The 13439-nt window shown below is 42.0% G+C and overlaps 1 protein-coding gene across 2 annotated transcripts in view; it reads left to right on the forward strand.

Moving 5' to 3' along the window:
- Window positions 1–10442, forward strand: part of LOC113406148 (glycine receptor subunit alpha-2) — a 162624-nt gene extending 152182 nt beyond the window's left edge. For both annotated transcript variants that reach the window (XM_026649104.1, XM_026649107.1), the window contains exon 9: window positions 10164–10442. In XM_026649104.1, coding sequence (XP_026504889.1) covers window positions 10164–10442 — 279 coding nt within the window. The remainder of the gene's footprint in view (window positions 1–10163) is intronic.
- The last annotated feature ends 2997 nt before the right edge of the window (window positions 10443–13439 follow it).

Raw genomic sequence — 13439 nt, forward strand, 5'->3', positions numbered from 1 at the left:
TAAAATGGCTTCTGGATACATCATGAGTTTGTTTTCAATTGGCTGTGTGAAGAATAGTACTAGTATACAAACTGTAGATGGAAGGCAAATCACCTCGTTACCTTTTAAAATTATATCTTCTTGAAATTCCAGCCAGATTTGAATAAACAAGCACCCTAGGGACATAACTATCCAATTTCAAGACACTGACATTCCTTCAGGGATAAAAAGAATATATGCAATCGATGTTATTGAGTGCTAAACTTCTTTCTCTAAGAATAGAACCAACAGTAGTTGAAAACACATCAGTTTGAACTTTATCTTTAGAAAACACCTAAAGCTTAAACAAATATTGTTTATCTATTAAGCATGTGTTGCTGTAGGCGGTGTGTATGCTAATATGCACACAGTTATAAATTTAGAACATATAAGAAAAGGCAGATGCCATTACTGTACCTGTTATTACTGGGCATGGCACTGCAGTTCCAGCAATATGCTGAATCATTAATCTCTCCTCTTATGGATAATTTAGCAAGTTATTGAGTTTTGCGTAGCATAGAGCACCACCTAATATGCATGACTGGCAACTCCTTTTGTTAAGCTCCAAACTTAGAAAAATAGCAAAATCCCACATTCTGGGTTTGAATACTTTTAATATTCATTTTCCAAAATTCACTAAGCAGATCATGCAGCAAGTTTCTGAGCCATCAGAACAAGCCAAGATAGGGAAGGGTCGATAAACATGATTTAACTATACTTCAGTTTTTCGTGTCAGGATCTGGAAATGTCCTATTTAGTGAAATGTAGTTCAAATAAATCATCAGCTGTTGCAAAATATCTTGCATAATTAGAACTATTTTGAGATATGGGAAACTATATGAATTTACAAAAACAAATGTGTTTTCTTCTATTTAACTATTTTTCCATTCAACTTTTATTTAAAAGTCTACATTTCTAAGTTACTTAAAATCACTGTAAGCATTCAAGCATGTTTAGTTATTCTGAGAAATTAAAGAGAGAGAAATTCATATACCTTATTAGCCATGTCTATATTATTTTCACTAAAACAGTTTTGGCAATCAACAGCCCGTGACCCAACATTTTTTATGCTAGGAAATGTTAGTGTTCTTAGGAGTCCAACTGGACCTCAGAAATGTTCCTCTGAGAGCAATAGCTTTTGCCAAAGGATGAGGATACAGAAATCTGAAGTCAACAGGAAGCTCGAATGTTGAATGTGATGGCACTAGGTGAGGTTATTGGGCTAACAAATATCTAAAGGTCAAATTCACCAGAATGCTCCAGCTACATTGTTCCATCCTAAGTGACCCAGTGACAGAGAAAAGTGATAATGGAGAGGATTTGGAGGGGGAAGATAAGGAGTTTGTTTAGGAGCAAGTTAAGAAAGAGAAAAGGAGGTGCAGGATTGGATGGACAGACATGAATTTGGGGTACAGAAATAGATTTCGGCATAGAGATGATTGTTGAAACTGAGTGAAGTGATGAGAAAGGGTGTAAATCATGAAGGTGGGAGAAGAGAGCCCTGTGGCACTCCTACTGATACTGGAAGGATGAAAGAGAAGGACCCACCAAAAGAGATGAAGAAGTAACAGTTAGAACATTAGGAATAGAACCGGGAGAGGACAGAATTGAAGACGCAGTGGACAGGTCAAGAGTGAGGATGCTGTGGGGACCTTGAGATTTGGCCAAGAAGACATCACTAGAGACCTTTGTGGAGTGGTTTTGGTGGAGGGAAGGGGACCGAACACGGACTGGCAGAGATCAGTGAATTTTAGGCAATAATTGTAAATGACATATTTAAAGAGGTTAGAGATAAAGGAAGGAAAGAAATTTGGTGGAAGCTGGACAGTCTGGTGAATCCAAGGACATTTTACTGAGAATGGGAGAGTCCCCTGTATGCTTTTATTTCGAGAGGGAGGATCGAAAGAGTAAAGATATATTGAGGAGGAGGGAGATGTTGGGGTTAAATCAGGTTAAGAGGCAGGAGGGAATGGACTCATAGGAGCAGGGTGAGGGATTAGAAGTATTCAGCATGTGAGAGCATTAATCCTGGAGGAGAATGAGAAGAGTATTGGCATAGCTACATCAGTGCATGCCCACCCAGTCTAGTCATGGCCTTAGAGAGGAGAGGAAAGGGGCTGGAAAGAAAAATCATGGAAAAGCTTGTTGCTCTTCTCTTTGGAAAAGCTAGCGAGATCTTGTATGGAATGGAAGGAGGGGGCAGGAAGAGAAGAGGATTTGTGAAGGGAGTTGCATGTGGCAAATAGACAATGGAGGTGATTGTCACTGGCTCCCAGGCCCATGGCAACACGATGCTGTTTGGCCAGGACCACTTTGGAAATGAAGGATGAGCAAACCAGCCTTGGGAAAATCTGCATGGTCTTGAGACTTTCTCCAGAGGCAGTGGAATCGGAGTGGGAGCAGAGAAAACAGGCATTGGCCAGGGCTGAGGGTTAGTAGGCAGATGATGTGATGGGAAAAGGAGCAAAAGGGAGAGAGTGGACCGCTGAGATTTAACTACAGCCAGAAGAGGCAAAGCAGGGGGCAGCTAGGAGGAGGGAACTGGTAGTGGCATGTAAAATGTCTCCTATTTCCATAATTCCCTTGCTTCCATTAAAGGCTCCTGTTCTCAGGACTGGGAAGTAATAAAGTGGGCTGGCATTTGCCCACTATACAGATGAGTTAATTTTTATCCCATTGAATATTCCCCAAACTCCTTCCAAATCTATCATATCATAGACAACAAGTAAGGGATGCAGTCCATTATAGCAAAGAGATGTCCAAACACAAATACATGCAATGCAGTCTATGTGGTAAACTATCAACTTTACAAGAACACGTGTTATATAGCAAACTAGGGCTTGGTGTACAATCAGGGATCGCCAACCTTTGGCACGCGGCCTGTCAGGGAAATCCGCTGGTGAGCCGGGATGGTTTGTTTACCTGCCGCGTCCGCAGGTTTGGCTGATTGCAGCTCCCACTGGCTGCAGTTCGCCGTTCCAGGCCAATGGGGGCTGCGGGAAGCGGCGTGGGCCGAGGGATGTGCTGGCCGCCGCTTCCCGCAGCTCCCATTGGCCTGGAACAGCGAACCGCAGCCAGTGGGAGCTGCGATCGGCCGAACCTGCAGACGCGGCAGGTAAACAAACCATCCCAGCTCACCAACGGATTTCCCTGATGAGCCGCGTGCCAAAGGTTGGCGATCCCTGAGTGTACATGATTATGGGCAAATTTTACACAGGACCTTATTTCATTTCCATGCTATGCATATTATTAATGACCTTGTGGGAGTTTGCATTTATCACTTACCCAATGAAAAAACACTTGTGTAAAAGGTTAGCAGATCAAGTTGCTGTATCTTTGAGTGCCTATTGATTTTTAACCTTATGATGTCTCATTTGCTATGAATAAAAGAATTGGTTTTAATAGAATGATCCCTTTAGAAAAGCAAATCAAAATGAAAAGACAATGGAGAATTTGTGGTAGTAAATTTCTAATAGCATCAAGCTGTCAGGATGTTTTTAAGATGCAACAACTTTGTTTCACTCAATCTCACTTCAGAGCCATGTAAAAACAGCCAGTGAAATCCAGATGATTGAGATTTTGGCTAGCAGAACATAAATGATATGCAAAGCCAGGAAGGAGGATAATCTGTGGTATGGAAGATATGGAGAAAACCCAACACTTTATTTATGGGAAGCTCAGTGCTTAAAACTGATAATTGGAGAAGGCATTGATTTGTCAATTGTCTTTATTTGCTGCAAAAAAACCAAGCAAGCCTAATGGAACTTGCATTTGAATACTTTTAAGAGCGTGCAGACATTCCTGTCTATTTTTAGCTATGGATTTTAAATTATTAATATCATTTGAAATGTTTAATTAGTTTTGAGAAGCATTTGCATAAATTAAATGCATGAGGTCTGTCTGAGGAAGCTGTGGTAATCTCTCTCTGGATGTCTGTGGTTTTAGTAAATAGTTTAAAGGAAAGCATCCATCAATGGAGGAAAAAGGCATGTTCTTTTCCTTCTCCACATGGCTAATCTTTAGCTGGAGGAATTATATGCACATATTTGTTATGTTTGACCAAAGTAAGTGGCAGTGATATGGGGCACACTCAAAGATGGCAGGGGAATTCGGTTTGTTCCCCACATCCCCCCAACCTGGCATGGATGGTCCTCTTTTATCATTCCTTCTTTTGCTGTTGGTAGCTGCCAGGCTTTCGTCTTTGCTGGGGAAGACTGTTGCTTGCTCAATGCACCTACAAGGGGAGTACGGGTGCATAAGGTACTCCCTTACTTTCCTGTATAGGCTACCTACATCGTGGGTCACAGCTCAGGTTGGGGAACCCTCTGTGGGGTTGCCATTCTCCTTTCCGTGCATATGAGTGGGGTGTAGGTGGGCAGGCAGGGCATGGATGAAGCCTTAAATCCACCGTCCCTCACCCATTTCACCAGCCAGCAAGCATAAAAAGGGAAGTCATCAGTGTCTAGCAAAACGCTGCTGCAGATGACATTACTTCCCTAGTGACCACACAGTGAGTCTGAGATAGGTGCTGCCCCTTACTTAGGGCAGATTGTATTCTTACAATCTAGCCCTAAGTACGGTCTCACTGAAAAGAGGGAAAATTGAAAACCAAGGCTGAAAATTAGGAAAAGATTCCTAATAGTGAGATCAGTCGGGCTACCAGCCACGCTAGAACTATAACCAAGTCCTAGGAGTCAGTTAAGACACTACAACGCTACATCATTTTGTCCTTTTCACTGTATCACGTGAATGGGGCTGTACAGGTCAGAGAACAACAGTGCTGTAAACAAGTCCCTCAAATTGATTCTATCTGAAGCATAGACGATAGAGTAATTTCCCAAGGGAAGTTGTGGAAGCCACATTGCCTGAAACATTTAAACCTGGGCTGGGTGAAAGCACTTGGGAATTTACTGTCAAGGAATAATCCCAGTGCAGTCGTCAACCTCAGGATCTCAATTGTTGGCTCTGGTGGAGGTGTTTCCCTTACCAGACTGTAGCAGTGAGGGATACATGGGGGTGGTACCTGGAGCCTGCCGTGCAGCAGGTGCACAGGGTGAGCAGGATTAAAGCCCCTTTAAAAATGGGATCCTACTGAAGCAACCATTTTCCACTCACTGAGAGCAATTAGGCTGGTAAGAAATTCATTTCCCATAGAAATCAATGAGAAAGGCAGGCAGACTTGTGTCAGGGAAGTTTCTCCTATGTATTTACAGTTTTAGCAAAGGTAATTGTAAGTTAAATTGTATTTGTTTGCCTTGTGGGCAGATAGGGTTCTGGAGTTCGTCACTGACCCAGAGACCTCATCGAAACCGACCTGGTTTTACATTGGTCTAACTACACTGACTTCTGCGGAGTTAGTGCGGCTTTAAACTTAAACAGAGTGGAATCAAGCCCAAATCAGCTTTGCTCCCACCACACCACTTCCCTTGAGTCTCTGTGCATCTCTGATCTCTGTCTCTCTGTCCGGGGTTCTTCAGGTATTTGCCTCTCTTCCCCTACGTGCTTCATCTCAGCTGGGATCTCTGTATTGAAGGATGTTCCTGCTTGCAAAGTCACTTCGTTAATAAAACTCCCCGTTCCCTTTTGTCACAATTTGGCAGCCCTGTTAATGATTGTCTCACATTTTAATTAAAATGCAGCACTAATTACATACATTTAAAATAACCACGCTAGAGTCTACTCAGACCTGCATAAACCCAGGCAGGACAAGGAAAGTGAGGTGGTTATGCTGTATCCATCTGGTGCAGAAAGGGGAATAACCCCCAAATCAAAATAATGTGAATAAATTCTTCTGCTATGTATATCCAGAGGCAGACTAATGTGAGATTCCCACTGAAATGCTGACCAGACGACTTTGTGTACTTCACAAATGGACTGGCAGAACTGTTATCCAACCTGGTAATGAAATCATAAGAACAGCCATACTGGGTTGGACCAAAGGTCCATCTAGCCCAGTATCCGGTCTTCTGACAGTGGCCAATGCCAGGTGCCCCAGCGGGAATGAAGTCTCCAAACTCCATTGTCCTGAGAGACTAACATCCAGACAGGTATTGCCCAGACAGAATCATTCACATACCGCAGAGGAGCCCAGATAGTTGATTCTCCAGGCAACCCACTGGATTTGATCAAGCTTAATGTACATGTAGAAAGCACAGTAATTATGCCCTACACTATGGTGTCGCCTCCTACAGATGAGTGTCAAGTCTTTCCCTTTATTTCATCTAGGAGGTGGACTGTTCATGTTAGTCAACTGTTGAAGAGTCACAGATGCAGTGAGTATCCAGACTGCTTTAGGGGCCACACTACCCAGCTGTATTACCAATGTACCGGTAGACTGGTTAGATACCAAAATCACAAGCTGGCTACACCCCTGACTCCAAAGTCTCCTCTCCCTACCAGAGACCAACTTGGTTCTCTTCTCTGCAAGGAAGGTAAAGAGCCACTGAAGAGTAACCTCCCTCCCTCAGCCCCCAATTTCCACTACAGTGTCTGGAGTATCTCATGGTGAGCCACATCAGTGCCTGCCAATAGATTACAAGAATACCTGATCAGCAGCTCATAACTAGTTCAATACAACATTGATTTATTTTTAATTATCTAAGCAATGGTTTATTTCAGTTTTGAAAATACCGATCTGAGTTCACTGTTGTCATTGTACAGTATAACTGTAGCTGACATCTCTAGAAAATACATTCTAGTTAACAGTCCTGAATCATCTGGGAAATGATCTGGATGATCTAACAAGTCTTCCCAATCTCTTAACTTCCACAAATTAACCTAGAGCCCAGACTTGCAGGCAGAGCTTTAAGTATGCAGAGACTGCAGGACTAGGCCTTAGAGGAATCAATCCATAGCACCTTTCATCCAAAACCAGTGTTTTACACTGAGGTGGGGAAAGGAAAGCAAGAGAGTTAATTTTCCTGAAATGTGCCCTTATATGAATACCCCCTACCCCGTTCAAGATCTAATTCAATGGGATTAAAGACATTCACTTGTGTAGAACAAAAGCTGATCCCATTCATGAAGAAGAAAAAATAATACTAAACGTGTAGAAAAATCTCCCACTTCTTAGTATTCTCTCTTTCCATTATAAAAATTGTTTAGAGCCAGCACCTAAGACACAATAAGAAAATATAACTGCATTAGGAAATAGATTCCTTTGCTACAGTTTCAATGTTATCTTCCTAGCACCTAGAAAATATATTTAATTTTCATAGCACAATTCTTCTGAAAGTCTGGGAATGAACAGTTCAGGGACACAGCACTTCAATCTTGCTCATATTTCTTTTTCATTTATGATAACCCCCTGCAAGTTACAGCTCTCCACACAAACTAAACAACACCCCCCCCCCATTTCCATAAATGGACATAAAATTAAGAAGAATATATTACAGGGAGACTGTTACATTGTATTTCCATATCATGGATCCTGTTTCTGAATGTTTCTTGGCCACAGTTCAGGATCTGGGCCAACAGATTTGTTACTCGAGTGAGGAATTTGGGAGTCTTCTTAGACCATTACCAGTGAAAATGGCTGTTTTTTTTCTGTCTGTGCCTGGCTAGAAGATTGGGACTGTTTCACTCAGCTATGACCCTTCTCTCCATAACCCACATCTTTAATACATCTAGACTGACTAGCGGCAATGTGCTGTACTAGACTAATCTTGCATTCATTTAGCAGTTGAAGCAAGTTCACTTGTTAAGTGAGCACATGACACTGACGCATTTTCTTCTGCAGTGGATGTTTGTTGGCTTCTAGATGGAGTTTCACATAGATTTTTAATTTATAAAGCCATAAATAGTGTGGGGCATGACTATCTGAGGCCTTATCTACACACACACTTGAACTGGTTTAATTAAATCTATTTAAAAACACACTGTAGTTAGACGGTGCAAGTTTGCGGTTAGCCAGTTTCTCAGGTCTGAGCTTTCTGTTTCTGGGCTACAAGTACATTGAGGAGCTTGAGCTGAAAGGCACCTTAAATTTGGAATACACTTCCTCCCTTGGTCTGATATAGCCTGAGTCTGCTGATGTTCAAGGAACACAGCAAAGGGCATCATTCTGGGAAGAGCTAAAGTGTGTGAGATGGAGGGAGCTGGGGGTGGATAGAGAATAGAAGGATGTGAAGTTGGGTTATGTTTCCTGCAGAAGGGCTTGGTTTGTTGGGAGCTGTTGCTATTTCTCTATTGTTTTATTATAATGGATTGTATTTTGCATGTCATCAAGGCACCTAGAAACTACTATTGTATATTTTCAATAAGTAAAATAACTATACCTCCCCCGCTCTTTGTGCTGTTAGGCAAGAATAATTTATCATGCAACAGAGAAAAAACAGTTTATCACCTGTTGTAAGAACATCTTGCTGCTTGCATTTCTATGTATTTCTTTGGTATTTTTAAAGGTTACTGGAAAAGCTCTTTTTAAAAACAAAATAATAAAGTTAATACTACTGTATTCCTACTGTATAGTATTTTCTATCTTTAATATCCTGCACATATAACAACTTATTCCTCGCAATTCATGAGGTAGGTATTTATTATCCCCCTTTTCCGTTACAGGGGCTAGAATCTGCATTCAGTTACACTGGTATAAATTGGAAGTGACTCCAGGGGTGTTATCCTGGATTTACAGTAGCAGAAGATCAGAATCAGGCCTGGAGCATTGAAATGATTTGCCCAGCAACACACAACAAGGTAGTGGCTGAGTTGGGGCTAGAACTCTGGAGTCTCCTAGTCCTGTGCTCAGTCCGATAGGCTATTCTTCCTCCTAAAGCTCCCTCACAAATTACAGAATATATGTATATATTTAAAATAAATACATGTGATAACACAACTGCTGTCCTTTAATCATCTTCCACATCCTGCGTTTGTATTTTGTCTACAATGGCTAGTGACACAGAGAGCACTGCAGGCAGTGCCTCTGCCTGCATTGTAGCAGGGTTTAGGAATGTCATTAGCTAATGCAAGAGAAGCACCGTGCCCTGAACTCATGTCTTGGCAGTCTCATTTTTAAGCACTTTACTTCTTTATAATAATAGTAGGAGCAGAACTTTTACCTTTTTAGCTTTTCCCAGAAGGACTGAAAACTGTAAATGAACAAATCGCAAAAAGAGAGCAAAACATTTCACTTTCACACTGCTGAAGATTTGAGATGAAAAGGACCCAAGTGGTAACAAGCCCTGTGTTAATACAATTATACACCTATTGGTGAGTATAGTATATGGCAGTCTTCACACCAAAGTACTTGGGTCTCAAAGGTACTATTTGTTGCCTTCACTTTTTTTTATCCTCACTCAGTATAACCTATTTCTTTTATCATGGCTTGTGATGCATTGTTATTTGCTCACAGCAGTATGTCAGATCTAAGGTAAGCAAAGCAAGCTTGATGATACAGGTGGTACAGATGGGTGATCCTCAGCTGAAGAAGAGACAGTGGAGTTATAAAGCTTCACACCAGCTGTGGCTATGGCCCATTGTTTTTTGCAATCCCTTGATCTGTATTGCCACCAGAAAGCTGTGGGTTAGAGACATGAAAGAGCACTCTGCACTCGTGAACCTCAGGAGAGTTTATTTAAAATCAACAGTGAAATGTCTGTCACTCAAAAAAAGTGAAATAATAATAATAAATCATTAATAACAACAACAATACTGAAATAAATAGCACAGCAAGTGGGTTCTCTATGCTCTTCCTGACTTTTTTGGTCCTCAGCCACATCAAATTTAGGAACTAGGGCAGCTTCTGGGCTTGCATTTCATCCTGAGTAGAATGCAGGAGAATGGAGTCACTTGTTTGGTGGTTTTGAATCATTCATGGACGGCTGCCAGTAATTGTAGCTCAAACATTGTTATTCTATCAGCTTGGCAAAACGGTCATGAAAATTTACCAGCTCAGGCACGAAGTCTTCATCACCTAGTTATCAGGATGATGATAAAGGGCATGATATTTACTCACCTGTCAAAGAATATTATACAGCTTGAGGCGAGCGAGCCAGTGGAATTTTGTAAGGCAGTGTTATATTAACTCGAACCAAAAAGCTTGTCCATTGGTTTGTTAAGGAACTTTGCAGTGCTCCTGGATGCTACAACCTTAATTGTATTCTACACAGACAATTGATTGTCTCTTATTTCTGTCCTTTATCCTCCAGGAAGATGATGTTACCCGTGACAGTCGATTCAATTTCAGTGGTTATGGGATGGGTCACTGTCTCCAGGTCAAAGACGGCACCGCAGTCAAGGCCACTCCTCCAAACCCCCCTCTGGCGCCACCAAAGGATTCAGAGTCCATCAGAAAGAAGTTTGTTGACCGTGCAAAAAGGATTGATACAATATCCCGAGCTGCGTTCCCACTAGCCTTCCTCATTTTCAATATCTTTTACTGGATTACGTACAAAATTATACGGCATGAGGATATTCACAAGAAATAGGCAACTCTCTGGGGGTGCTGGGACCTTGTAGCCAAAGCGATTTGCTTGTAAATAAACAGTGAAATGTCTTTCTGTCATTTGGACTGAGGATTTTTTTTCACCCATGCTACTGAAGAGAATAAAACAAAAAAATGGAACGGAAGCAAAAGCATAGGAAAAAAGTGATTGACAGCAAAAACAAGATGCCGTGGGACCATGCAATACAGATCCCCTTACGTACACTCAGTATTGTTCTTCCAGATTCTGCATTGATCAGACGCTCTTAAACAGGGCCAAATTTTACTCAACAATGTCACTAAGATATTGAAAAAAATAAAAACAACCGACCAATCTGAAACACCTACTATGGGACTGTACTGGCTACAGTACAGTGAGTTATAAGAGGACCAAACTTATTCAGGATAATGCTGCCTTTCTATTTGAAACAAGTCTACTGAGCTACATTCCATTAAAATGTCTGTAGTTAGCAGTTCACCAAGAAGTCCTTTTGTGCGTTGTAACTTATTTCTACTAACAGGGAAAAATGATTTATACTTTAATATCCTTGTGGGTGTGCATTTTAATATTATCTTGCTTTATTAGAATTGTAATTTTGGGGTCAAACTTGTGTATTGTGCTATTTATTTGATAGCTGACACTCATAGAAACCAGTTAAACTGCCCATTTTATTTTTGTTCTAAGAGAGTGCACTTATTTCATTTCATTTCTGCTGTTTTTACATGCAACTTGAGGTGCCAAACTGTATTTTACCTGTTGTGCTACCCTGTACCACACTATTTATTAAGAACTTGTTTCCTGGCTGGTGTAGCTCAGTTTAGCATTGACTTTCTATTTCTTTCTATTACTGCTCTCATTGTAGCTGCAATTGATAGCTCTGTAGGTAAACACAACTTGTTTACAGACCTCTAATTTATATCTTTACTCGAAGTGGCGATCATTTTAAATATCATTGACTAACCTAAGAATTTTAAAACTGTACTGTGATTTTCATAACCTGTTACCTTTTGGTGCCAGAGCTACGTGGTTCAAATCCTTGCTACATGTTTTAAAGTAGAAAAAAATAAAAATTGAAATAAAAAAAGGTATTTTTGCTTACACAGAAAAAGAAACTAAGATAAAACATAACAAGATCATTAAAAATTTTACACTTGCTGTAAAAGCATTTATTAAAAAAGTTATTTGTTCAATTTCAATAAAGCTAAGTGTGCTACTAATTTTTCTTTTCTTTTCAAGCTCCTTTTTCATTTGGGGTAATGCTATTTGCAATAAAGGCCAGATTCTCAGTCACTCCAGCAGCAGAAAAGGGACTTAAAGCAGCAGCTGGGGGAACTCTAGGGAGGCCTACTTTAGTCCTCCTGAACTCCCCACCCCCACCCCAGCAGAGGAGGGACTCCAGGGAAGGCTAGGGGGTGAGTATGGATCTTAACACACTTCCAGCAGTCCTGTTTGAGCAGAGCCTTGGGGGCTCTTATCCACCAGCACAAGTTATATCGGCTCAGTAGTGCCTTTGAGGAGAAGTGTGCAACCCAGGCAGACCCCTGTACTGCAGGATACGAACGGAGGAAAAGGAGACCCTTCCCCCTAATAACCTGTAGCCTTAGGAGAAGGTACACTGAACTACAAGTAGGGTGACCAGATAGCAAGTGTGAAAAATCAGGATGGGGTGGGGGATAATAGGACCCTATGTAAGAAAAAGTCCCAAATATAGGGACCATCCCTATAAAATCGGGACATCTGGTCACCCTAACTACAAGCCAAAAGCCTCTTGGCTCTAATCTTCTCCAAACTGGTCTTAATATTTCTGTGCACTTCACAACTTTAAGGCCTCACATACCCCTATCTTAGGGACTATTGCTTGCCCACTTAACAGCTAAGATAACTGAGAGGTTGGATGTGGTCAGTGCAGACAGACTGAGAATAGAAGCCAGCTTACTCACAGGACACAGCCAAATCTCATCCAGTTTGCCACACCGCCTGTCAGAGAAAATGGCCCAGATTATGTACTTTTGTAGCCAACAGTCACAATAAGGACCTTTGTCCCTCTCTAGTGGCTAGACTACATATAGAGGTTAGTGCTATATGTTACTGCTACAGCCCCCAGGCTAATAAGCATTAATTTTTAGGTCAAATGGGAGAAGCTCATGCTCAGAGATTACAGGTTCATTCTCTACAGCCAGCCCAAAAAGGATGTTGTTACACTTAGCTACTCTCTGTCTAACCACTAAATCATATCTGTGTTCCCAGAGCCAGGAAGAGAACCCAGGAGTCCTGATTACCAACATTCTAATTCACAAATAGTTACATAACTCAATGATAAACTGTATTGTCATCCCCCCCCACACACACTGGACTTGCCCACTGGATACTCATATGGTTGAAATGGAAGAAGTCTTTGTTATGTATTGTGGCAGAGCTCCGACCTTGTCCCCGTGGGTCCCGCACTTCCAGGAGGTTTATGCTAGCCTCAGAGGCTCACTGCGACCCTCCACTTAGCCCTTCTCTCTCTAGGGCCAGGGTTACAGTCTACTGAGCCCTTTTCATCATAAGCCAGCAAGGAGGTTGATGAGAGAACTCCCACAGTCTCTGTTGTCCCTACGGGCTTATTCCAGAACAGTTTAGCCTTTTGTCCTGACAGGAGCCTGTCTTCCCTCCCAAGAGGTGTTTCTGTAGTGGTGGGTTGGGGGGAACCCAGGCCTGCCCTCTACTCCTGGTTCCAGCCCAGGGACCCTAATGGCAGCAGCTCTTGGCAGCCGACCTTTCACCGCCAGAGCTGCTACCCTTCCCTGGGTCACTTCCCCACAGCTCTCCCGCTTCTCTCAACGCCTTCTTCACCCTTACCTTAGGGCTCCCTTCCAGGGCTTGAGGGTGTCTTCATTACCCAGCCTGCAGCTGCACTTCCTCTCCTCTGGCTCTCTCAGCCTGACCGGAGTGAGCCCTTTCATAGTATCAGAGGGGCCTTAATTAGAGTCAGGTATTCACATTAGTCTAACAGCTTCA

This window comes from Terrapene carolina, unplaced genomic scaffold, assembly GCF_002925995.2.
Source record: "Terrapene carolina triunguis isolate 2854851 unplaced genomic scaffold, T_m_triunguis-2.0 Scaffold23, whole genome shotgun sequence".
In the NCBI taxonomy this organism is placed as follows: domain Eukaryota; kingdom Metazoa; phylum Chordata; order Testudines; family Emydidae; genus Terrapene; species Terrapene triunguis.